This window comes from Gloeophyllum trabeum (genome assembly GCF_000344685.1).
Source record: "Gloeophyllum trabeum ATCC 11539 unplaced genomic scaffold GLOTRscaffold_00011, whole genome shotgun sequence".
Lineage (NCBI taxonomy): Eukaryota > Fungi > Basidiomycota > Agaricomycetes > Gloeophyllales > Gloeophyllaceae > Gloeophyllum > Gloeophyllum trabeum.
In genome coordinates this window covers 1,162,719-1,186,447 of record NW_006920420.1, presented here as the reverse complement: position 1 = coordinate 1,186,447, position 23,729 = coordinate 1,162,719, and the positions used below count along the sequence as shown (strand labels likewise).

General features: G+C 51.9%; 5 protein-coding genes across 5 annotated transcripts; 2 read left to right on the top strand and 3 right to left on the bottom strand.

The window, feature by feature from the left end:
- Positions 1–5,900: 5,900 nt before the first annotated feature.
- On the bottom strand, positions 5,901–7,441 carry GLOTRDRAFT_131525 (uncharacterized protein; the record flags this gene model as incomplete). The annotated part of the gene is made up of 5 exons (XM_007870333.1): positions 5,901–6,024; positions 6,077–6,165; positions 6,811–6,932; positions 6,981–7,267; positions 7,323–7,441. The coding sequence occupies 5 exons, from the start codon at positions 7,439–7,441 to the stop codon at positions 5,901–5,903; spliced, it is 741 nt and encodes a 246-aa protein (XP_007868524.1).
- A 1,647-nt stretch (positions 7,442–9,088) lies between these two features.
- Positions 9,089–10,676, bottom strand: GLOTRDRAFT_131524 (uncharacterized protein; the record flags this gene model as incomplete). The annotated part of the gene is made up of 3 exons (XM_007870332.1): positions 9,089–10,148; positions 10,229–10,336; positions 10,399–10,676. The coding sequence occupies 3 exons, from the start codon at positions 10,674–10,676 to the stop codon at positions 9,089–9,091; spliced, it is 1,446 nt and encodes a 481-aa protein (XP_007868523.1).
- A 4,131-nt stretch (positions 10,677–14,807) lies between these two features.
- On the bottom strand, positions 14,808–15,426 carry GLOTRDRAFT_111914 (uncharacterized protein). The gene is made up of 5 exons (XM_007870331.1): positions 15,284–15,426; positions 15,201–15,228; positions 15,086–15,143; positions 14,942–15,034; positions 14,808–14,880 (listed from the first exon to the last, which is right to left on the bottom strand). The coding sequence occupies exons 1-4, from the start codon at positions 15,414–15,416 to the stop codon at positions 14,993–14,995; spliced, it is 261 nt and encodes an 86-aa protein (XP_007868522.1). The 5' UTR covers positions 15,417–15,426; the 3' UTR covers positions 14,808–14,880; positions 14,942–14,992.
- Positions 15,427–17,006: 1,580 nt separating this feature from the next.
- Positions 17,007–20,597, top strand: GLOTRDRAFT_140117 (DNA repair helicase rad25). The gene is made up of 17 exons (XM_007870330.1): positions 17,007–17,184; positions 17,246–17,582; positions 17,642–17,666; positions 17,721–17,783; positions 17,842–17,862; positions 17,909–18,125; positions 18,181–18,267; positions 18,318–18,382; positions 18,436–18,593; positions 18,650–18,760; positions 18,812–18,905; positions 18,960–19,167; positions 19,225–19,340; positions 19,393–19,581; positions 19,640–19,759; positions 19,807–19,900; positions 19,948–20,597. Exons 1-17 carry the CDS (start codon positions 17,160–17,162, stop codon positions 20,445–20,447), a joined length of 2,430 nt encoding a protein of 809 aa, XP_007868521.1. The 5' UTR covers positions 17,007–17,159; the 3' UTR covers positions 20,448–20,597.
- A 20-nt stretch (positions 20,598–20,617) lies between these two features.
- On the top strand, positions 20,618–21,858 carry GLOTRDRAFT_111912 (NAD P-binding protein). Its single transcript, XM_007870329.1, has 2 exons — positions 20,618–21,004; positions 21,078–21,858. Exons 1-2 carry the CDS (start codon positions 20,635–20,637, stop codon positions 21,758–21,760), a joined length of 1,053 nt encoding a protein of 350 aa, XP_007868520.1. The 5' UTR covers positions 20,618–20,634; the 3' UTR covers positions 21,761–21,858.
- Positions 21,859–23,729: the final 1,871 nt, after the last annotated feature.

Below are 23,729 nucleotides of genomic sequence, written 5' to 3'. Positions count from 1 at the left end.
AAGCGAGCATGGACGCGTCGAGGATACCTCTAGACCTAGGACGAGCAGGTGGAAACACGGTAGGGTCGTATGGGACACGGTATAGCGGTGGGCAAAGGCTGAGTAATTGTGTGGGTTGCGGAGCATATTTGTTATTTAACTCCGGACGGGCGCAAAGCCATTCCAATGGTATAAAAATGTATGGAGCGTAGTGGAAAATACAAGTTTTTTTGTACTTCACCCCTCAGCGTACCAGAATTATCGTCTCAGCGACCCTCGGAGTCCCTTCGCGTCGGACTTAGCGTCTACAATCAACCCTAGCTTTGCCAATAGGCCGGACTCGTCGAAACTAGATAACTCCGCCATCGCATATCGATCCAAGTAAGCTCCGGATTTAAAGTATAAAATTCACCAAGCGTCTGTAGGCACGAGACTATTGTTCGGGTTCAGTGGAACTCCCCACCCGGGTTACTGTCGAACTTCGGAGATAAATACTCCGGAGAATCGCTATACTGTTTGTTTCAGGCCTCAAGATTTTGTTTGTTTTAGGTTTTCCTACGGGCTACCCTACGGCGTCTAACTTCTCCCCCTCCCTTCGAACTTAAATATTACCCTTCAATCGCCTTAGACCGCCTACACCCATACCGCTGGGTGTTTTAGGTTTTATTTCTTTTGGTCTTTGGTGTTGTCGTGTGTTAGTGCCTATCAGCGGGCACTTCTATTGAGGGGCATCGTCCTCATGCCCACCCTCCAGCACTCACTCCCCCTCATTTCCGTCAAGACACCGAAGGTGCGGATGCATACGAGTCACCATGAGGTCAGCATCAGTCAGCAAGCAGCTGGAGGTAATTAGCACATGACCGGCGCGTCGCACGGAGTGATGGGACCGCTTGGATCAGGTGGCAGAGCGTTGAGGCGACCTCTAGGGGTTGGGATGAGCAAGTGGGAGTGCAAGAGAGTCGTATGGTGCATGGTATAGCGGTGGCAAGTGCTGAGCAATCCTGTGGGTAGCGGCGGTTATTTGTTATTTATCTCCAGACGGTCGCAAAGCCATTCCTGTAGTATAAATTGTACAAAGTAGCGTACAGAAAAACAAGTTTTGACTTCACCATCTCAGAGAATTAGTGTTACGATCTCAGCGACCCGAGAAGTTCGAAAGCATCGAACTTAGCGAATTATAACCGACCCTAGCTTTGCCAATAGGCCTGACTCGTCGAGTGAATTATCTCCGCCATCGATTCAATTAGCTCCGGTGAGCCTCACATAGCGAAATAAAATTAAACAAGTCTTTCTAGCGTTTCTTACTTCCATGGGCCCGAACCTACACTCGGTTCCGTGGTTTGCGACTTTGTTCACGACTTTCCGGAGATAAGTACTCCGGAGCGTCCATTAGTGTTTGTTTCAGGCGTCAAGGTTTTTGTTTTATTTTTCTAGGTCTTCCTACGGACTACCCTACGGCGTCTTACTCCTCCCTTCCCCCTCGAACTATTAAATACCCTTCAGTTGTCTCGGACCGCCTTCACCCATATCACGGGGTTTAGGTTTATTTCTTTTGGTCCTTGGTGATTGTTGTGTGTCTGTGCATATCAACGTCCTCAAGGCGGTCAAATTCAGCTTGATAGTGTTCATGCAAATACAGAACCACCGGCAATCGGGGCTTAAACCGTCTGTTTTGATGTATGATGAGGACGTTGGAACCCACAGAATTTCGGCCTCATCATGGCATGCAAGTCCTCAGTGAGGTGGAGGAGATGGAGGACTTGACATAGTTGTGGTCCTTTTATTACCTCGGAGTGAATACTCTGGAGGGGTTCACAGGGATCCCCGGGCAAGAGAACATTGTACATATGCGAGAAGATGTCCGGCGCATGATAGTGCCCAGGATTCTGAATGAAGAGATGAGTAGCACTTTCAGCAACCACAGGGGAGAGGGAGAAGCCTTGCCTGAGAATCTGTGTTCTCCTGACTTCGGTCAGGAGAACATTATGGCTGTGGACGAAGGGGGGGGGATGTGGGGGAGTGAAGGATGATCGCGTGGAAGAGGTATGGAATGATGTTGGGTCACATGTGGGGGAAGATGGAGGTGACATTCCATGGTAGATGTCGGGTCATATTGAAAGAGGGTTCCCGATGACAAACTCACCAAATGTGACAGGGAAACAGGTTATCGGACACTTTCGGACAGTGAAGCAAGTGATGATGGGAGCTATGGCAGTGAAGATCCATGGTCAGTGAAGTACGCTAGCTTCGAAATTGGTAACACTATACAATGACGCCTCTAGGCTAGGTAGCCCAGATGCCTATTCTCGGAAAGGGGGGGGCAGATCTCATGTGCGCACTGATAACTTTGTTTGACGGTGAAAATGAGGGATGAGGACTTCAGGTCTAGCCATGAGGGTGTGTGTAGAGCTGCTGTGCCAGAGAGAGAGCTTCGATCCATAGGCTCTTACAAAGCTGAATGTTGTGAACCAGGAGTTCGAACCGAGAGGCAAGTGAGGAGAGGATCTGGGATGCTGTGTCATCGGGGAAGGGGGGTCGGGGGGGAGGCACTCAATGTGGGAGAGCATGTCTGGCTGAGATAGAGGTGCGAATGGATTATGCTCATCCCATTCATGGTCATTGTTAACAAGCAGGTGTTCCATTAGGCATGGATTGTCCATATCTTCCCAGTCAATGCTGTAGGCCACGATATCCTCAGGTGCGAGAGGCTCATCTATGGGATCAACCATGGACTCAAGACCCCTTGCACCATACTGGAGGAGTCCGAAGAAAAACATATTGTGAGGGCTGCAATCACATTGACCATCGAGAGACATTGTGTGGTTGTTCCAAGCCTCAGCCCAATCCTGGGTGTCTGCATTGATGGAAGGGAGGAAAAGGAGGTGGAGCAGCCAGATGTGGGCGGGGTTTTCGGTGTCCAAGCCATAGTAGAGTTCACGGTCAATAAAAAGATTCTTCCATTTTGTATTGTATCCCCGTATAGCATCATACCAGAGACATTCAATATGGGTATTGTGAGCACTGCTGTATATACAGGTGAGAGTTCAGAGACATTGACAGTAGAAGTGGGCGAGGGGACTGACCGGCCCCAGATGTAAGACCCTTGACCTACGCCACAGCTTTCCTCCATGTAGCGGGCGACATCAACATTCTTGGTGCCATGGTCTCCACGAACGCGGCTGGGAAGACCATACCTCTCAACGCCGGTGAGGAATAAAGCTAGGACGGTGTCGGCCCGCTTATTGTTGTGTACACCTATGGCTACCACAAGTCAGGCCATTCCCTCAATGAACGCATGGGTAATGAGCTTCCACTGTATTAGCACTGGATAATGGGAGTTGGTGAGGATCTGAATTAGGGTGTTGTGCGATAAAATTGACCATGCTGACCATCACCATGCCAGAGGCAATTGACTCCCGCAACATGGTACTTCCACTGGAGAATGTGCCTGTCACCGAAGAGGTGAGGGATGCCATGGACATGGAGGTATGATGCTACGATCCTCTCATGCTGGACGCGAAGGCGCATGGACTGCAGGTGGCCGGCAATCATGCGACGACCAAAATTGGGAAAGGACTGCAAGATATGTAGGAGGTGAGCATCCAAATCTTGATCAGAGATCACAGAGAAAGCCGTGGTGTGGGAGGTCCATGTGCGATGAGTGTTGCCTTCCTCATCCACTTCAACGGGAGAGACAGGTGGGTCGGGCTCAACAAGGCCATATTCCAAGGCGCGATGTCTGACAGTGCGGGACGAAACATGCAAGATGTCTGCGATGCCGCTGGGGCCTCAGAGTTCAAGGGCAGTGGTGAGAAATGAAGGCTGGATGTAGATCTTGGGGCGGCCGCGAGATCCATGTTGATCGCGGCAGGTAACGGATGGTTGAGGGGGAGGGTAGGGTCGGCAGAGGCGTGTCTCGCTTTGTCAAGGCATTGCAGCATGTCGGCAATACTGGAGGAAAGGGTGGCAAACTCAGACGCGGGGAAGTGATGTGAGTGCTGTAAGATTAATGTAATTGGAGAAAGGATTGTTTAAAAGTCATATATGAGGGAACTTGGAAACTGACCTGCTGTGCTGCAGCGAGGAACATTAGGACTTCCTGCCACTGCTGGTCCAGGTGGGGTAGATCTCCAACTCGGGTAAGAACAGTGAGACGAACATCATCACATAGAAGGCGGTAAGCAGTGCGGAAGTTGCAAAGAATATCCATCACCGAGGAGTGTTATAGGAATTGGAGAGGAGGGGATGATGTCTCAGTTGCAAAGGGTTAAAAATTTATTGGTTTCATTGATAGTGTAGAATGGAAATAAACTAAGAGTGGTAGAGCATGTTGCGAAGACAGGAAATATGTTGAGAAGGGTGTATACATGACACAGGTGTAACAGGACAAATTATGAACTATTGCTAAGTGTCTAGGAAATGCAATTAATTTGATATTGGATAGGGAAGGGGCAATAGAATGTGGCTAATTATGTGGATTAAATCTGAGATCTAGTTTAGTCGAGGAAGGATGATTGTGGCAGTGCCGGAATGACAACCTGGCGGCATGGATCTGCACGCGTGCCGGAGAAGTATCGAGCAGGATCCCGGTGAAATGCTGGAGAATGCCGGCGGGTGCTGGCATGAGTGCTGCACTGTGTGGCACGGGCTGACAGTAGTGCACTGTGGCCCAGGCATGCCAGGGCTCGGTGCCGCATGTGGTAGCATGAGTAAGCATGGATAATAATCGCGTGCTCAATGGTGCTGGAGCGTGCTAGGGGGTGCTAGGGGGTGCTAGGGGGTGCTAGGGGGTGCTATGGCCGGGCATGGGTGAGCACTTAAGGCTCATCGCTTTATTGTCCAGTGTAACCCATCATACGAGCGGAACTATTACTGCGGCCACGGGACTCAGATTGATATTTCACACTCGGAAATCCCACGGACTAGTCGAGGACTGAGGGCTTTCGCAGCGGCTCAAGTGCTAGTGGTGGGCCCTGAGTTAAGCCACAAAGGTGAACTGGTCGGCGATCAGGCATGCCCTTTCTTACCCAACATCGAACGGATTACATGGGGAACCGGGATGAAATATAGCGGTTCGGCCGGTGTCCTCTTTCATCTCCCCCGCCGATGATGAATGCCTTGGATTTTAGGCTTCCCTTTGAAACCAAACGCGCAGGGAAATTCGCGAAAGACGCCCTGACAGGCCGTTCCCAGCGGTCTCATGATGTATCCTTGCACGCTTCGGAAAAGTAACATAACTTCTCGGACATGCCCTCGAAGGCCTCAGATCTTATGCATCTCACCCAGAGTTTCCCTTCGGCTCCTCAAGGACGTCTTTCATGACCACTCTCCCTACTCAAATTTGACAGTATCTACTCGCCGTCTGGCCTGAGTGCTCTTGCAGCATTCAAGTTCTCCCGTATTCAAACATCTTCGCGTACGGCATCTCGTGACGACTGACCTTTCTTATTGCAACTTTGCAGCTTCATATCCTCAACGATATAGACGCAGCCTCCATAGGGACCAGCAAGCACGCCATTCGCAAAGCCTGTCGACGGCATACGAACCGCAGAGAAAACATACCTCGTCTACGAATATCACTGCGACGCCGCTCCCGAGTAATCTCTGGGGTACATCCCCAACGAAGAAAAACCGGCGAGGTTTGATCCAGTCATGATTTCCAGTTATTCGAAGCTTAGATACAAGTCGCAGATAGAACGCTGCCCTCCGATCCCAACAGATATCACGGGACAATCTGCTTCGCCCACCACAACCCTCCCCGCGTAGGGCTGAAGGGCTGCAGGGCAAAGACTGGCCTTGCAGTAATGAAACCGAGCTGATCTTCAGAGGCCTGGAGGTCGGGGAGCGGGTCACGTTCAGAAAGAACAAGGTAGAGGAAAGCCAGAGCGCGTATGGTGTCAACCGGATTGGAGAAGAGTGTGCTAGGATTTGCACATCATGCTATCCGCCGCCACGAGACTAGGGAGCTTGGCGTGTCGAGGCACGGCGATTCGAGGGGACACGTTATTTGTTCGACGTGCGAGTCCCGGCGGGCTCGCAGAGATGCTGAGATCGAAGATTCAGGTCGAGCTCCGGAGGGAGTGTATGGTGTACTCACTCTAAAGAGGAGGGCGTGCCTCGCATCACGACCTTGGGCAACGCAATGGTACCCATTCCTACCGTATCAGACGCGATGAGCGAGACAGGCTGATGATGAGATGCTGGTGAACTCACAAACAATCTCTAGATTGGACTATGCATTCGTCGACGTGAATAGGTTAGTGTTCAATTCAGTGGAGCAACGAATAGACAAGACAAACATTGTTTTGTACACTCCACCCACCAATACAAGAGTCGCTCCCGCATGGTACTGCTCACGCATTTCAGGCACAGCCACTGCTGAGGATCACCACTCCCATAAGCCGGGTGATTAAATCGTAGTAATTCATCCATAAAATCTGGGAACTGCATATTTCTCAGGAAGTTTTGCATGCAGGTTAGCTCGAATGGATTCTTGGGTAAGCTCCCTGGCAAATAGTCAAAGATACGTCCCCCGAGTTCTCCTTTAAGTAGAACCCAATCTGAAGAAGTCAATATTGGAAGGGACAGTGAGCAGGCAGAAATCCAATCTTACTAGACTGATTCCACAAATTATTGTGGGAGACAGCATTGCATCGGCCACCTGCGACGATCACATCAGCTTCTATGTCTGGCTCACACAGACCGCAAATGCCCACATCTATCACCATACCCTTCGATCGTGTCGAAAATGAGAAAGGGAGATTTCCGGGAGTCTCGAGAAGCTTCCCGAGATCTCCAACGCTCCTTGAGCAATCGGTGAAGCGGACGGACCAAGAAGTCCCGGTACGAATACGAGTATACCTCATACTTGCGGACTTCAGCTATCGAGGACCGTTGAAACCCATCCAGTACCATCTCCGGCCCGACGTATGCTCCCAAGGCTGGCCATTGATCTGCGGGATAGTCAGAAAACAATGTAATTCAAGTTCCGTACAACCGACCTGCATCGGCACCTTCCCCTTCTCCAGTTTCGTATGCCCCGAGAGACCACGCTTCGATTCGGGAGGTCCAAAGCGATAGGTTCCCCAAGAAAACTATCGTCTCCCAAAGCTCTTCCAGCTGAGATGTGGGAAGCTGACGCAAGAAGGCGGAATCGCTCTCGGGCCGCCTGTAGTCCAAGCCAACTCCGTAGGCAGAGGAGAGCAGCGAAAGGCGATATACGGAGCGCTGGAATCGCAGGGCCTCGATCTCGCTGAGCTTGGACGTCCTTGACGTCCGATCCTTGCATCTAACATATGAAGTATATTATCATGGAGCAAAAAGTGAGTGGAGATGGCGCTCACCTCCAACTATAAATATCTTCGAGAGCTCGCGCCACTCGAGCCTTTTTGGACAAATGCAGAGCGACACGCCAATCCAGAGCCATATCGCTCGGCTCGTACGGATATCTGAATTCAGCCATCACGTGGTCACCCTCTTCGGAGATTGTATACGCTACTGATCTGAGGCAGTGCGGCAAGGCAAGTCCAGCCTCGTTAACTGCAACTGCGCGAGAGATCCCCTGCCATCCCGTTTCGATCACGTTGTGGATAAATCTACAACTGTGGCTTAGGGAGCGTAGCGAACGGAAGTCCGGAAGTAGCAATACGATCACATAGACGACGTCGGCGTTCAGGGGGAAGGAGGTAGAACGCCTCGAAGGCAACAAGGACCTCTGTGTATAGTAGTATAATCAGTACTATGCTTATATCGAAGCCCTGGAGCTGAAGACGTACCATGTCAGTCGCGTCGCATGTGTTTGTTTTCATGGGAAAGAAAGACGGCAGTCTCCACAGTTATACGATAGCGAGGGCACGTTAGACCTGGAGCAGGGGCACTCGGTAGAGACAGGAAGTGACTGCTCTACTAATGGAAGTCCGAGGGAATTTATCTCCCAAACCATCCGAAGTGAAGTGCCCTTCAGAGGACAAAGTCGCATCCGATTTCCAAGACACCGTCGTTCGACCGCAAAGCACCTTGTTCTTATGTACTCTCCAATCATTGGTTGTTGGTCTCGAAGAAGGTATTTATCGAATACAAAGTAGTCTCCAGGCAGAGATGCGACATATTCGGCACTTGTTCCTGAACCGTTGTCTGGGTTTGCACGTCCTTGTATTTGAACAAATAACAGCAGACAAGCTCTTAGTAGCAGCGGGAACATAAAAGACGTCGACGAACTGAGGGCACTTGCAAGTTCGTTGTGAGCATCGCTACCTGGAAAACCGGCCCGGGGGCCCGCTGCCAGTTACTCAGCCTAGGGACTGGCACAGTCGCGGGAATCCCGGAACCCGCCTGAGCGGGACCTCTTCCGCAGAAAAAGGCTTCCGCGGAAGTTTATGGAGTGACTGTTACTCAATGCTGGCTTTTCATTGGCTGGGAGATGTCCGCGCCTGTCACATCTTGATGTACTCGAGTATGTATCGCCAAGTACGGTTTCCGTGGGAGTTTCAAACTCCGCTTTCCGCGGAAATCCTTTCCGTGGAATTACCACAGGCAGTCCCCGGAAGGGCCCGTGCCAGTCCCTAACTCAGCCTCGCGTCTGTCGGCCGGTCTCTCTCTCCGCCACCCACGCAGGACTCGTATGCATCGTACAGCGCAACGTTGCAATGCTCAGCGGGCCAGACTGACCATCGCTCACTGTGTCGAAGCACCGTACGCAACGCCTGAAGCAGCTACGACCGCGACTTTGTTCCCCGCGACGACCGCCTGGACCCCTCGGTTTGGAGGCGCGCTCTGACAGTCACATTGGCATATCGCCGGTAAGCACGACAAGGCTGGATCAAGTTGAGTCGACTTCAAACCAGGCCTGCCTTCTGGGGGTGCCATACTTTCCGATGCGTTGCGTTTTGTCATCGTGCCATCACGTCGCCATCACACTCGTTCATTATAGATCGAACACAAAGTCTTGGGAGTACGATAGCACCGGGACACGCTCAGGAAGTTATTGAGGCCTTGGTCCGAGTCTCACTATCTCATTCAGAGTAAATTGCGCACGGCGATGCAAATAATGCTCTAGGGTGGTTAGTTCAAGATAACAACAAAGGTATGGTATACAGTGGCGAGCACTAGCTCAGTTCCTGGTTTTACGACGCTTCACCCCTCCTCTCTTCGCTGCCGTCGTGGTGTTCGTCTGCGCGTCGGTATCTTCGACGCGTCTCCTCTTCGTCCGCTGACTACGCCGGAGCTGGGGGCCCGAGGAGCTAGCGTCCGGCATACTGTCAGGAACAGCCTGACTGGGTCCGACATCCGTCGTCTGAGGCTCTGACGACTCTTCCTTGATAAAGCCCGTCGACGGCCTTGGCGCAGCTCCCTCCGATTTCGAAGAACTGTCCGCACGTACAGCGTTTGCTTCGATCGATGCCGCTACGCCCTGGTGAGTTTCTTCGGTGCCACTCTCTGGCACTGGAGCCATAGCCGATCCAGTGGCGTCTCCTCGCGATTCTGCTGGATCTCCGTTCGCCGCGCTGCCGCAACAACGTCGCCCCTCGCGTGAGCTTCCAGCCTCAGTAGGACCACCACTCCCCAACAACAAAGAACCTTCGCTAGCAGACAGTCCCTCCGTTATGATGTCCGAGAATATGCGCTCTCCATTGCCAGTGATCACGGACCCGCTGAGCGCCGTGTCCGACCCCGGGCCGTCTGCGGAGGCGAGGATAGTCCGCAAGTCCATGGCGTTTGCGCGTGCCAGAGGACGCGTGCGCCGTCTGGACTCGGCGAGCGCAGCGCTCTGTACTGGTGATGCTACCCTGAGACTGTGATCTGGCAGTGGGCGCGTCGAGGGACCGGCCGCTCCGTTTGTTTCGACTCGACCCCCATTGTATCCGTTGGCCGAAGGGAATGGCAGCCCCAGCTTCGGCTGCCTGGTGAGCGGTGGGGCTCTCTTCCTCTCGCTTTCAGGTTGTGGCCCGGGGCCCTCGGTGCACCTGTTCGACGACACGCCTTCGCGTGCATGGGAGTGTGTCTGCCCGTTCGCCGACGGACCGGCCTCGTTATTGCTCTGTGTATCGGCTCTTCTTGGTGAATTGGGCTTCTGCGGAGTAGTCGCTGACTGCCCCGCCTGCACCCCGTTTGCTTCCCCGTTCGATCGTGCCGGCCCGTTGGTCTCCGGCATGTCGGGCTGCGGGCTTCCTCTGCCAGAAGAGACAATGGCAAGAGGGGACCGCGGATCGTCGATCAGTACTCTCTCGACCTACTTCGAGGGAACACTCACCCTGCCTCGGTAGGTGTCGGCTCCCTATTCGGATCCACCAGGTGCTTGTACATCAACCTCTCTAGCCGCTCCAGCGTCTCTTTAGTCTCCTTCACATCCTTCTCTAACCTATCCGCCACACCATTCATCTCTCATTGTGTGCGTGATATGTATATAACGGAAGGACTTACGTGAGGAGCTTCTGGCCCTGCTCGCCTAGCTGCTTGTCGACGCTGCGCAGGAGAGTTGGCACAGTGTTGTCCTGCCTGTAGCGCGCGTTCTCAAAGGCGCGGAGCATCTCCCTGGTGCTGCCGCATTGCGCATCAAGGTATGTGCGCAAACTGTCGACCGCGGTGTGTAGGTCGCTGATTGTGGCATATTCCAGAGACGGGCCCGGCTGCGACGCGGGAAGCGTGGCGAAGGACGGCGTCCTCGAAGGGGTGGAAGTGGTGGAAGTGGTGGAGGCCATGGCGTTGATAATTGTTGCAAGGGGAGGATGAAGGTTAGAGTGCAAGGTTTGCTGTCGACTGTGTAGCGAAGATGTGGTACGATGGGAAGGGACGCAATCCGGGCGTGCTGCTTTTTGTACCACGATGCCACACGCCACACAAAGGATGTGGCCCGGCACGTGACCAGAACGCGGTCGTCGCACATTGTTATTTAGATTCCTTGTTCCATCATTCCTTTATGCCGATTCGGAGCTTGTCGCAAGGTGGCGTAGAAAATACCAGTGATCACAAGTTTCTACCCATGTTTGTCTACGCTGTGTGTCTTTCTTAACTTACATTTACGGCGCTTTCAACAGCCCCGTATCTCTGTCTTACCGTCACTGACGCCATCCTCAGAGACAACCTTCTGGTATTTACAAAGCAAGAGCTTTTCCTTCGATCCATTGATGGAAGCAAGAGTATACGAGCCGTACTTAAAGTGAAACGCAATGGCGCTAGGACACCGAGCAACAGTTGCTTATTCAGCAGGCGCATTGCATATATGTCTACGCGCTCCTCGACCAGAACTGATATTTGCTCCTGTAAGTTCAACTCTCATCACCTTTCTTTCACGGTGTCCACCCGTTTGATCCTCACCCCGCCTTCATGGGGTCGTTTGTGGATAACCATTCCGTTTTAGATAAGTATCCGCGAATGAAAACTGCCGCAAATAAGACTGACCTGTAGTGCTGCCTGGGGATGAAGCAGCGGAAGATGTTATTACTTACACCGACCTCACCCTGGCTACTATCTCAGTGATCCCAGTCGACTCAGTAATTTTCATTTTAATTAGCGCGTCGTCACTAAAATCTGGCCTCCGAGAAGTACCTGACCTGCCTCCGCCGAAGTCTATATCTTGAAAGACCCTCTGGCATGCCTGCCGCCACTTATCAGACGCCTTGATCACACTGGCACATGCGAACTAGTCCCGAGTGGCTCAGGACCACAAGGATCGGCTACGGCCGACGACGCTTTGACCTCCTTCCTGAGGTTCTGATGGTCATATGGTCAGCCCTCAATCCGAGACAAAGACAATACACGATGCGAATGCGAATGCGCCCTTCGTCGGGCTTGGCAGCCGCTGCTACAGCTTAAAAGGTCGAAAGGTCCAAAGCGCGTACTCATTTACTTTCAACTTGAATCCTCGACGCTTGGAAGATGAACGCTCGGACACACTCTATCGTGGATATAAACGCTGCTCCCATGGGGAGCAGGAAGCATGCTATCCATCAATCCTCTCGACGGCACACCAGTCGCAGAGAGTACAAACCTCGTCTACGTATATCACTGCGACGCCGTTCCCGACTGGTCTGTAGGACATATCCTCGCCGACAAAGGACTGGTGAGATTTAATCCAGTGATATTGGCGAGTATCCGAAGCTCACATACAGGTCTCAGATAACATGCCGTCCGCCGATCCCAACACATATCACGGGACAATCTGCTTCATTCACCACAACCCTCCCCTTGTTGGGCTGAAGGACTCCAAGGGGAAATACTGGCCTTGCAGTAAGGAAATCGAGCTAATATTCAGAGGCCTGGAGGTCGGCGACCGGGTCACATTCAGGAAGAACACAGTGCAGCAGAGCCAAAGCGCACACTGCGTCAACCGGATTGGAGAGGAGTGCCCTAGGAGTTGCACGTTATGCTATCCACCGTCACAGGACTAGGGAGATAGGCGTATTGAAGGACGCGGTGGTGTGCGAGTCGCCGCGGGCTCGCAGAGATGCTGACCTCCAAAGTTAAATAGCGCTGGGGAATAGATGTACGGTATACCCACATTGTAGCGAAGAGCATGCGTCGCGTCCCTCTGCGCCTCGCAATAATACCCTTTCCTACAAATCAGACGGGATGAGTGAGGCGAGCTGAGAAGGGACGCCAGGGAACTCACAAACAGGCTTCAGGTTGGACTGTCCGTTTGTTAATATGTTTTGCACACTCCATCCACCAATCAAAGAGGCGATCCTGTAAGGTACGCTCCGCGCATTTCAGGCATATCCATTGCTGAGGGTCACCGTTTCCATATTTCGGATGATTAAAGCGTAGTACCCGATCCATGAAAGCTGAGAACTGCATTACAACCAGAAACTTTTGCATGCAGTCGCGTTCGAATGAATTCTTGGGTAAATTGCCTGGTAAGTAGTGGAAGACGGGTTTCTCTAGATGTCCCTGCAATAATGTCCAATCTAAAGGAGTCAATATCTAAAGAGATAGTGAGGCAGGGATCATCCTTACTGGATTGATTCCACAAATTGTTGTGGGAGACGACATGGCAGCGGTCGCCTGCAATACTCAATTAGCATCAATAGCCGGCACACGCGGACTATGAAGGCCCACATCTATCACCTTGGCCCTCAATCGTGTCAAAAATCAGGAAGGGGGATTTACGGAGGTCCCCAGCAGCTCTGGGTGATCGCCAGCGCGCCAGAAGCAACCGGTGAAGCGGGCGGATTAAGAATTCCCCGTACGAGTCTGAGTAGGTCTCGTACTCGCGAACAAATATATCGGTAATCGAGGACCTTTTAAACCCATCCAGAACCATCTCTGGTCCGATATATGCTGCCAAGGCGCGCCAGGCATCTGCTGGATAGTAAACGATTCAATAGAGTACAATCCCAGTTGCATATAACCCCACCTTCATCGGGGCGCTTCCACTGTCCAGTTATATGTGTATCTGGGGGCCACGCTTCAAACCTAGAGATCCAAATCAATAGATTCCCCAAGAAAATGATATTCTCCCAAAGCTCTTCCAGTTGCGAGGTGGGAAGTTGACGCAAGAACGTAGAGTCGTCCCGGGGCTGCCTGTAACCCCCTCTTGAGCCAGCGAAACGCACTCCGTAGGCAGATGACAACAGAGAAATGCGATATATCGAGCGCTGAAATCGCAATGATTCGCTCACGCTCAGTTTGGACACTCTCGACGACCGATCCTTGTATCTATCAGATGGAGTATATTATCATTGGTGCAAGGGGACTGGAGACGGGACTCACCTCCAACTATAAATATCCTCCAGAGCTCGTGCCACACTACCCTTCTTAGATAGCTGCAGGGCATCGTGCCAGTCCAGAGTCAAATTGCTCCGCTCGTACGGGTACCTGAATTCAGCCGCTACGTGGTCATGCTCTCCGGTGCCAGTATATTCCACTGATCGGAGGCAATGTGGCAAGGCAAGTCCAGCCTCGTTGCTGGCTACTGCACGAGAAATCGCCTTCCATTGTGTTTCGATCACGTTGTGGATAAATTTGCAGCTGTGACTTGCAGATCGTAGCGAATGAAATTCCGGAAGCAGCAATACGATCATATAAATGACATCGGCGTCCAGAGGGAAGGAGGTAGAACGGCTTGAAGGAAATGAAGACGACCTCTGTTTATGACATCAATCCGATATTCTCGAAATGCTGAAGTTGTCAAAACGTACCATCGCAGCTGTACCACATGTACCCTGTTTCGCAGATCAAGGAAAGACGGAAGCCTTAACAATTATCTGTGGAAACGAGGAAGAGTCACTCTACCTGAAATGGCTGCTACCCCGAATGTACAGGAGTCTCAGGAATTTAACTGTCCAAACCTTCCGAAATCAAGCACCTTTAAGGTGGCCAGTGACACTTGTACAAAGCACCTTATACCCATACACCAATCACTTGGCATCTCCAGTCTCAAGGGAAGTACAAGGTGTCCATCGAATACAAGGCGATCGGGTAACAAAGACGCGGGGCGCAATGGGCACTTACTCCTGTTCCTGAACCTGTTGTTTGGATCTATGCGTCGCTGTTGTATTTTTGAGCAGCAGCCGAAAATCTAGGAGCAGAGACGAACCAAAGACACCTGCAAGCTCATTGTCCGCTAGCGTTGTGACATATGAGTATGGAATGTGAGGGGAAGGTGCAGGTAGCGTAACGGTCGGCTTTTACCAGGTTCGGTTGGACGTCTCAAGTCTAGACGCGATCACTGTGTCGTGAAAGGCGCCGTCAATCGTAGCGTATCGCGTATCACATTGTCGATCCTATATATACAGAATAGTGACCCTTCGCATATCGAATCACCTGAGGTTTCTAGCTCGTCATTTCCATTAGGACATGGGCACTGCCGATCTTGACTGATTGGAATGTCCCGTGAGCACCAGTCGACCAGAACCCATCCCTCCCGGGGATTAACAGATGCCAGCAGTCATCGGCTGGCGAATGCTTGATGCATTGCAATTGTAAGTGTAGAAAAGACGCAAAGCGGTTTGTAGAGCGCACTCACATTTGGATGAGGTGACGTGCGTTACAGGTAATGCGATTGTGCCCTACCAAATCACGCATTGGTGATAGTGGCAGGGGCAGGTTCACAGAGATGCTAGTACGAAACGATGTCAAGACGTTTTAGGCGAATCGTATGACTACCCACATTATAGTCACGCGCATGTTTCGTATCGTGAATTTGGTCCACACAGTCATATCCTTTCCTGCAAGGGGCAGCTGATGAGCCAGATGACGCAAAAGCAGATTTCGGCCGCACTTACGGACAGTCTTTCCATAGGATGCTTCCATCTGTGACAAGAGATGGGTTGTTGAGGCCGCGAAAGGATTACTAACATACACGAACCTTTCATCTTACGGTCCAGCCACCATATATGTAATTGGTGCCGGAGAAAATCATCCACGCAATCCATGCATATCCACTCTTCTGGGTCCCAGTCCGCACATACCCCCCGCCCCAGAAGGAATAACTCATCCATGAGCACCTCCAACTCAATATCCGCTAGTACTGGCCGGATAGCCGGAAATTCAATAGGATTCTTTCCTAGATGCCCGGCTAAGAAGGTATGGAGGTCTCGCTCAAGATGGCCTTCGAGCAGCATCCAATCTGGCAATGTCAATCGTATACGTGCAGCGAGGGAAGAAGGGACTTACTGGTTCGATTCCACAGACCATCGTGCGTGGTAGAATGACAACGGTTGCCTGGAGGATATCGAGTTAGAAGTCATATCATCCGTAGTCGACGGAAGGGTACATTTATCGTTTTCGACCGCAATCGCATCCAGGATTACGGAACGTGACTGGAGCGAAACGTGACTCGACGCGGTGGAGCCTTGGAGACGCCTTGCAATCCATCTATCTAGTGGGTCGGACAGAAATCCGAAGTAACGGCCGCTCTCGCAGCAAGCCGCCATGTCGTCCACCGAGAGTCTCTCGAAGCATTCGAGTACTACATCCGGCCCGATGAATGTCGCGAATTCGCCCCAGTCAACTGTCTCAGGTGAGACATCATCCGGAGGTATTGAGAAAATCACTCACTACTCACGATCGACTTGGAGATCCTAGCCGTCCATACGGCCACGTCACCTACAAAAGACGATACCTCCCGAAGTTCTCGCAGATGTGTGGTGGGCGTGCCATTAAAGAAAGTGAAGCACAAGCAAGTTGATTCCGGCTCAGGATCGCCTATGCCATATGCAATTGCGAGTAACCACATGCGATACAACGCGCGGTTGAAACGGTGAGACTCTACTTCACTCAGACGGGATTGGGTTGACTTTCTATCCTTATACCTTTCATCGCTGGGTGATTACTGTCCTGTCTAGAGACCTGGGCATCTTGCTTACCTCCAGCTGTAGATATCCTCTAATCTTAAAGCCACTTCCGCTCTGTCAGATATCTCCCATGCTTCCTCCCAGGATAAGGTCATGTCTGGCGGGGTATATGGATCCGTGAACTCCTCCCAGACGCACTTTCTCCGTTCGGCGTATTTGTACTTAACAACCCTCACGCAGTGTGGAAAGGCGGACCCTACTACGTTCGTCCCCACAGCGCGCGAGATCGACTTCCACTGGGTATCCACGACATCACGGATGAATTTACCGCTGTTTCGTGCCGACTGCAGCGATTCGAAATCTGGGAGAAACGAAAGGATCATATAGACGACATCTGCGTTCAAGGCGAAGGGATTGATGCGGTTGAGAGGCGATACGGAAGATTTCTGAGATGAAAGTCAGATGTATTCATTGAAGCTCTTGCAAGCCACATGAGCGTACTGTCATGATTTCTTCAGGAGATTGATGTCCTTTTCTCCAGACGAGCTTAGACTGACAAAATAACTACCTCTGGACTGGAGACGGCAAACAGGTATGCGAGATCGCGAGAGTAGGGATGCAAAACAAGTTCTTTGTGTTCACCCTCCCACATCAGTGATCGCCACCGACACAAAGCAAGTGTTACCAAAGTGGCAAGTCGCGCCCGATACACGCTGTCGGTTAACACGTGACGCGTGTGGCGTTGCGGGCGCTTATCTGTTTCAGTCTCGATTCTGATGCCAATCTGAAAGTTATTGTTGTTGTAGTGCTCTTGGAAGGCGGTGGCGGAGTGGCGTAGGGACATGCTAACACGTTGAAGACAACCTCTTTTCCCCCCTCTCCCTGTGCGACCCCTTTAGCGTGTCGCTATCCGCGCGTACCCACAATCACGAACAATTCGCAGTCGACATGCCCAAACGTTCCAGACAAGACGGTAATGGCTGTTGCACTCTGTGGTTGAAGCTAGAATGAAATCTGACCCTTACATACTCTAGTTTCAGACGAAGAGGCTGGCGACGTCCTTGACGAACTTCCCGAGGTTTTATCCGACGACGAAGGGGAACAAAGGAACACGCTCAAGATCAACCTGAGCTCCCTGAAACGCAGAGTGACCCGTTATACGGACGAAGGGGCGACTCATCATCCGAAAGCATCTATTCTCTCGCATATATTTTGGTCCACCGACTTCGCCTTCCTGGGGCTGAAACCAGATCATTCGGTGCGGCCACTATGGGTCAATCCTGAGGACGGCAGCATTATCCTAGAAGCATCGTCACCAATTGCAGAGCAAGCTATCGACTTTCTGGTCGCTATCAGCGAGCCCGTCAGCAGGTGCGCCTTTGCCTTCGGCTTTTGGCCTTGCACGCGGAGGAAAAGGCTCACACCGTCAGGCCTGCGTTTATGCACGAATACAAAGTACGAGGAGCATTTAATATTTGGGACTGTTCTAATCCTCTCTCTCCGTATCAGCTCACGCCATATAGTCTGTACGCCGCGGTCTCAGTAGGATTACAGACCTCGGACATCATAGACGTAAGCAGGCGGATTATTGGAAATCGCTCTTCTCATAACCAAGGACTCCAACCGTCAGGTCTTAAACCGCCTATCGAAGGTAAAATCCCCCCTACGAAGGCTTCCCCTTCCCTAATCCTCTGCAGACCCCAGTGCCGGAGTCCGTCCTCGAATTTATTCGCGACTGCACCTCATCGTACGGCAAAGTGAAGCTCGTACTAAAGCGTAACAAGTACTATATCGAATCGAATAATATCGAAGTATTGCATCGACTTCTGCGGGACCCTGTTATCAGGGAAGCGCGGATGCAGCGTGACGACGCCCTTCCCCAGTCTCGCGACAAGGTGAATGTAGCGGGCGAAGGTGAGTTTGTAGATACCAAATCCAGTGAATGTCGGTTTTCACACAGAAAATACAGATGCTGCGAAATCCGGTGCTTCTGAAGCTGCGTCTGGCCCGCCCAAGTCGTCCACAGACGCTAACCTCCTCTCCGAGATCATTGAAGGTTATCCGTGCCATGACATTCCCAGCGGTCTTTGTCTCACATTGGCGCAGGTGGTGATACCGAAGGCGACGACGATACCCTCCACTCTATCGAAATAGTGGACCGGGAGATCGATGTGAGCCCTGCGCAAATTTCCCCAGATTTTTTTTTCACTCGATTGCCATATAGAATGTCAAGAAGCGCTGCAGCGAACTCGGATACCCCGCGCTCGAGGAGTACGACTTCCGCAACGACACGGCGAACCCTGATCTCGACATCGATCTGAAGCCTGCTACCGTCATCCGACCATACCAGGAGCTGAGCTTGAGCAAGATGTTTGGTAACGGGTACGTGCTGCATTTCCATGCACCTGCTTTCTTTGCCGTTAGTGACTTGCTTCCAGGCGAGCGAGGTCTGGCATTATCGTCTTGCCATGTGGCGCGGGAAAGACGTTGGTTGGTATTACCGCAGCTTGTACTGTGAAGAAGAGCTGCCTCGTGCTTTGTACCTCGGCGTATGCATTCTCTACCTAGTTCCGCGTTTCAGGCTGACGGATACTGCCCAGCGTCTCCGTCATGCAATGGAAGCAACAATTCATGCAGTGGTGCAATGTCACGGATCGGCAGATCGCCGTGTTCACAGCAGATCAGAAAGAGAAGGTACCGCCTTCTGCTATATACGTCCTCCGTCTAAGCTGAAGTCGCGTGGCCTAGTTCGCGGGTGAGAGTGGCTTAATCGTCTCAACCTACTCCATGGTGGCCAACACGCACAACCGGTCCCACGAGTCCAAGAGGATGATGGAGTTCCTCACCTCGCGCGAGTGGGGTCTCGTCATACTCGACGAGGTCCACGTCGTGCCGGCGGCGATGTTCAGACGGGTCGTAACGACCATCAAAGCGCATGCGAAACTCGGTCTCACTGGTGGGTAGAGAAGTATGGAGTGCACAGTCTCTCTATTGATATTCTCATGAAAACCAGCGACCTTGGTCCGAGAGGATGACAAGATCACGGACTTGAATTATATGATCGGACCCAAGCTGTACGAAGCGAACTGGATGGACCTAGCGGCCAAGGGTCACATCGCGAATGTGCAGGTGTGTACCGATGCCCCGCCTCACTCGATCGGATGCTCATGTGGTTCGTCAGTGCGCGGAGGTGTGGTGCCCAATGACCCCCGAGTTCTACAGAGAGTACCTCAGAGAAAAGACTCGCAAGCGGACCCTACTGTACTGCATGAACCCGACCAAGATCCAAGCTTGCCAGTTCTTGATACGGTTCCACGAGCAGCGTGGCGACAAGATCATCGTCTTCTCAGATAATGTCTATGCGCTGGAGGTAAGCCTTACCTTTCACTATTGAAGACATGCAGTGTCGCTCATCGATTTGATCACAGGCATACGCGATCAAGCTGGGGAAGCCTTTTATTCACGGAGGTACACCTCATCAGGAGCGCATGGCTGTTCTGCGTATGTTCCAGCATGACAGCCGGTATAACACAATCTTCTTGTCTAAGGTAGCCTCCCTTCAACCTCACGTTTATCAGAGCTGAAATGAGGCTAGGTCGGGGACACCTCAATAGACCTGCCCGAAGCCACATGCTTGATCCAGGTATCATCTCACTTTGGATCGCGAAGGCAAGAGGCGCAACGACTCGGTAAGCAATCTCGAATGATGGCTCGCGCTTACTGATGTCTCGTCCAGGTCGCATTCTGCGTGCGAAGCGCCGAAATGACGCAGGTTTTAACGCGTTTTTTTACTCTTTGGTTTCTACGGACACCCAAGAGATGTTCTACAGCACGAAGCGCCAGCAATTCTTGATCGACCAGGGATATGCCTTCAAAGTCATTACGCATCTCGAGGGTATGTCCGAGTACCCTGACCTTGCGTTCAAAACGAAGGCGGAGCAAACGGAGCTATTGTCCTCGGTCCTGCTCGCAAATGAGAGCGCAGCTGAGATCGGAGATGATGTTAACGCTGTTGTGCGACGGGTGCCGATGCCAGTTGAACGACCGAGCGTGAGCTCTCGTACCACTGGATCCCTTGCATCTCTTGCTGGCGGGGAACATATGTCTTATCGGGAGCAGAACGTCTCTGCCAACAAGAAGCTCAAGCAAGACACGACCCGCCACAAGCTCTTCGCTAAGCGTGATAGAGACAGAGAGACAATGAGGAAAGAGATGAGCAAGAAAGACGGGAGCTGATGGCCCCGGAGTGATTTCTTAGGGATCGCGACCGCTTTTCGCAGCGCATATTTGTGCTTTACACTCTGTACCATCCTGTGTAGGAATACGGTGGCACCGGCTCGAACCGGGCCGGTGACGATCTGTCCCCTTGAAGCCCAAACTTCTCCCAAACTCTCGCATTAACGCCTGATGATCTTGGATCCTGATGTCTGTGCGAATACTCTCCTCTGCGGATGTCCGGAAGATCACCTCGAGCTTTTCGACCCAAGACTTGCTAGCACAGTCTGCGACGATATTCTCACTGCTTTCTTCCAAGGATGAAGGGCATGCGAGTGATGCAGAGATCATATCCTCTCCTCACCGAACTTCCGTTCAGACAGTCAACCATAACGTTTTGTTTATGCCGTCAAGAGTGAGACACATTGGCACGGCAATCAAGGTCGTGTCTGTGCCAGTGACGGATAAAGCCCGAAGCGGAGGCCTTCCTGCGTCTACCATGGTCCTTGACGAAGAGACAGGTGCGGTCAAAGCCCTAGTCAACGCAAGGAGCTTGACAGCTATCAGAACCGCTGGCGGTGCGTATTTACCAAGAACGTGAAGCTAAATACCGGGCAGGTAACTTATACGGGGATGTGCTGTTTTAACAAGGGTCCCTCCTGTCGACCGTGTTCCTGCTCTCTGATTCTCAGCCGACTACTCTGACGGCGTTCGGTGCTGGAGCACAGATCTATGCCCATGTCTCCCTCCATATGCGGCAATTCGGATCTATCCAGAGGGCTAATATAGTCAATCGCACGTCCAATGCACGCTTGGAGTCCCTCATGGCGGCCCTCAAGTCCGAATTCCCCCACGCTCAAGTCTCTGCTTTGACTGGGAACTCAGGTGCTGTCCAAGAGGCGGTTAAGTCCGCCCATATAATCGTGACTGCCACATCATCTACGGTACCCCTATTTGACGCGGACTGCGTGCAGCCTGGGGCACACATCATTCTGGTCGGCTCCTACAAGCCGAATATGCATGAAGTATCAACTTCCGTGATCAGAAGAGCGGGAAGGATCGTGGTCGATTCCCGTTCGGCATGCTTGCAAGAAGCTGGGGAACTCATAGAAGCTCGCATCCCGGGACAAGACCTCGTCGAGTTGGGAGAGTTGGTGGACGCTCCGGAAGGTAAAGCGAAGCAAGAGTTGGTCCAGGAAGTGAGGAAGACAGGAGATGTCACTATATTCAAGTCGGTGGGCGTAGGCGTTCAGGACGTGATGATCACGAGTGCCGTCGTGAAGAGAGCGGAGGAGCTTAACATAGGAACTGTCGTCCATGGATATGACGATTAGGAGGCGTACAGCAGCTAACTATGGAGGACTCTGGCGAACCCATACTCAAGTGCTGTCGTGAGGTCACGGCTATGTAAGTGCACCATGAGTGGCAACGGTGATGTTTCAATGTCAAGAAGATATCCGCCCTCGATCCACTCAAAACCTTAGTGTGTATGAGCCTAAGTTTGTTGGTTTCTGTGAACGTACTCAGTTATTGTTGTATCAGATCTTATGTCATAGTGGCCTTGCGCAAATCGATCCGTGCTCGGGTCGAATAGTCGCATTCAAGTTTGCAAACCCTTGCAATACAGGAAGGTGGTTATCAGAGAAATCTCGCCTGGCTGGGCAAATCTGACAAAATGCTCATTCAAAAGGGGTTACAAATATATGGGCGGGAACAGAATACAAGGTAACATGTAGAGCGGCCTATGATCAATCCTTAGACTGATGCTGACTTGGAACCACCCGGCTTGTGAACTCGGGGAGCCGTGCGTAGGATACAAATAAGGCGAACTCGTGTGAGTACAACACTCAAGAAAAGACAGCAAGAAAGGACATTTGAACCGGAGCGATATATTCATACACTTGAGGTGAAAGAGACTGGAGGGAGACGACCAATTCAGACGCCTCCGGCGTCGCTGACGTCCTTAGATCCCGCGACTAGGACGGGAATGCCAAAGAAACCTGCGTCTAGGTAAGCGATCTGTGATATTGTTGCGCATACAAAATACTACCTCTGACGTGAGAGGAACTTCCTATGAACCTCTTGAAGGCTGAGAAAGCTCTGTTCTTGTCGCCGTCTGTCTCGAGACGCAAGTCAGAAGATGAATAAATCCTGAGTGCAACGCACTCACGCAGCGAACAATGGTTCGCTCCAGTGACTGCCCATCTGGTGCAGCCAGGCGTACGACATCTCTGTGCGACCATTGTAATGCGAGAAAGTGCGGTGAGTGGTCAAAATTTAGCGATTGCAGAAGAGGTTGTGAGGTGGGTTAATCTTAATGAATACGCTCCTGGGGTGCTCTTATATATCTTACGGACAGGGTGGCGTGTATCCGAACTAGACTCTGCACTGGGAGTGCTGGGGAGCCTTGAGTATACTGACTCGATTGCGCGAGAAGCTATCTGGGCGCTGCTACTCCCGATCTAACCGATATGCGGCACTCCTTCTGGCAATTCCTCAGTACTGCTGTCTCCAACTAGCACCGCAGTACATACACATCCCTTGCTCTGGGGATGATCATACCGTGCCACCTTGTGGCGACCAATACCATAGATCTCCGGTTCCGACGAGTGTTTGTGGGTCCACCTTGTGGCGTTCAAGCCGAATTCTTATGGCGATACTTCATTGTCTCTCAGCTGGGGCTATACACTTGTCAAGGGTCGTATTCCGCCGTTCATTACGAACCTAATCCAGTTTTCGAGAGCACCGATCCATATGCGGAACAAGCAGATTGTAGGATGTAACGTGGCGCGTCGACAGGGCCAACAGACGATATTTTGCTGTTCGTTTGGCAATGCGGCTTCACGGACGTCTTACGCGCCACCTGGGCTAAGGGCATCAGTCATGGGACAGAACCCATCGTCTGGATAGCGCCGTGCGGCGCTAACGATACCACCGAGCTACTCTCCTCGATCATACCCTCCCCTGAAAAGATGGCTCACGCATGGGAACGGAGGGTTGGGCCTCCCATGTTTCATATTTTTCGAGATGCCCCGCAAGATGGCTGGCGGATTGGCTGGCGGAGTCCTGTCGCAATTATCAGCACCGTAAGGCACGCCGTCATATGGATGAGAGTTCTATTCCATATGATGGTAACAGATGGTCCGGGAATCACAAGCTAGAAGCTGTGAACGCGTTTAATATGGGAAGGATAACCGTTCTGGACCTATGGGGACCTACAATTCGAATCACGAACACGGCGCCTATCAGCTCTCAGGCCATTCTCACGTGACCACGTCGAGCTCATCCCAGAGACGTTCACTA

What these genes read in the sequence shown, in the direction of transcription:
- GLOTRDRAFT_140117 (XM_007870330.1), top strand. Translation starts at nt 17,160, where the DNA reads ATGCCCAAACGTTCCAGACAAGACG. An exon ending in AGACCTCGGACATCATAGAC is followed by an intron (nt 17,784 to 17,841) that starts GTAAGCAGGCGG and finishes TCCAACCGTCAG; the next exon opens with GTCTTAAACCGCCTATCGAA. An exon ending in TGCGAAACTCGGTCTCACTG is followed by an intron (nt 19,168 to 19,224) that starts GTGGGTAGAGAA and finishes CATGAAAACCAG; the next exon opens with CGACCTTGGTCCGAGAGGAT.
- GLOTRDRAFT_111914 (XM_007870331.1), bottom strand. Translation starts at nt 15,416, where the DNA reads ATGGATGAGTTATTCCTTCTGGGGCGGGGGGTATGTGCGGACTGGGAC. An exon ending in GCTGGACCGTAAGATGAAAG is followed by an intron (nt 15,229 to 15,283) that starts GTTCGTGTATGT and finishes CTCTTGTCACAG; the next exon opens with ATGGAAGCATCCTATGGAAA. An exon ending in ATCCTATGGAAAGACTGTCC is followed by an intron (nt 15,144 to 15,200) that starts GTAAGTGCGGCC and finishes TGCCCCTTGCAG; the next exon opens with GAAAGGATATGACTGTGTGG.
- GLOTRDRAFT_111912 (XM_007870329.1), top strand. Translation starts at nt 20,635, where the DNA reads ATGTCTGTGCGAATACTCTCCTCTGCGGATGTCCGGAAGATCACCTCG. An exon ending in AGCTATCAGAACCGCTGGCG is followed by an intron (nt 21,005 to 21,077) that starts GTGCGTATTTAC and finishes TGTTTTAACAAG; the next exon opens with GGTCCCTCCTGTCGACCGTG.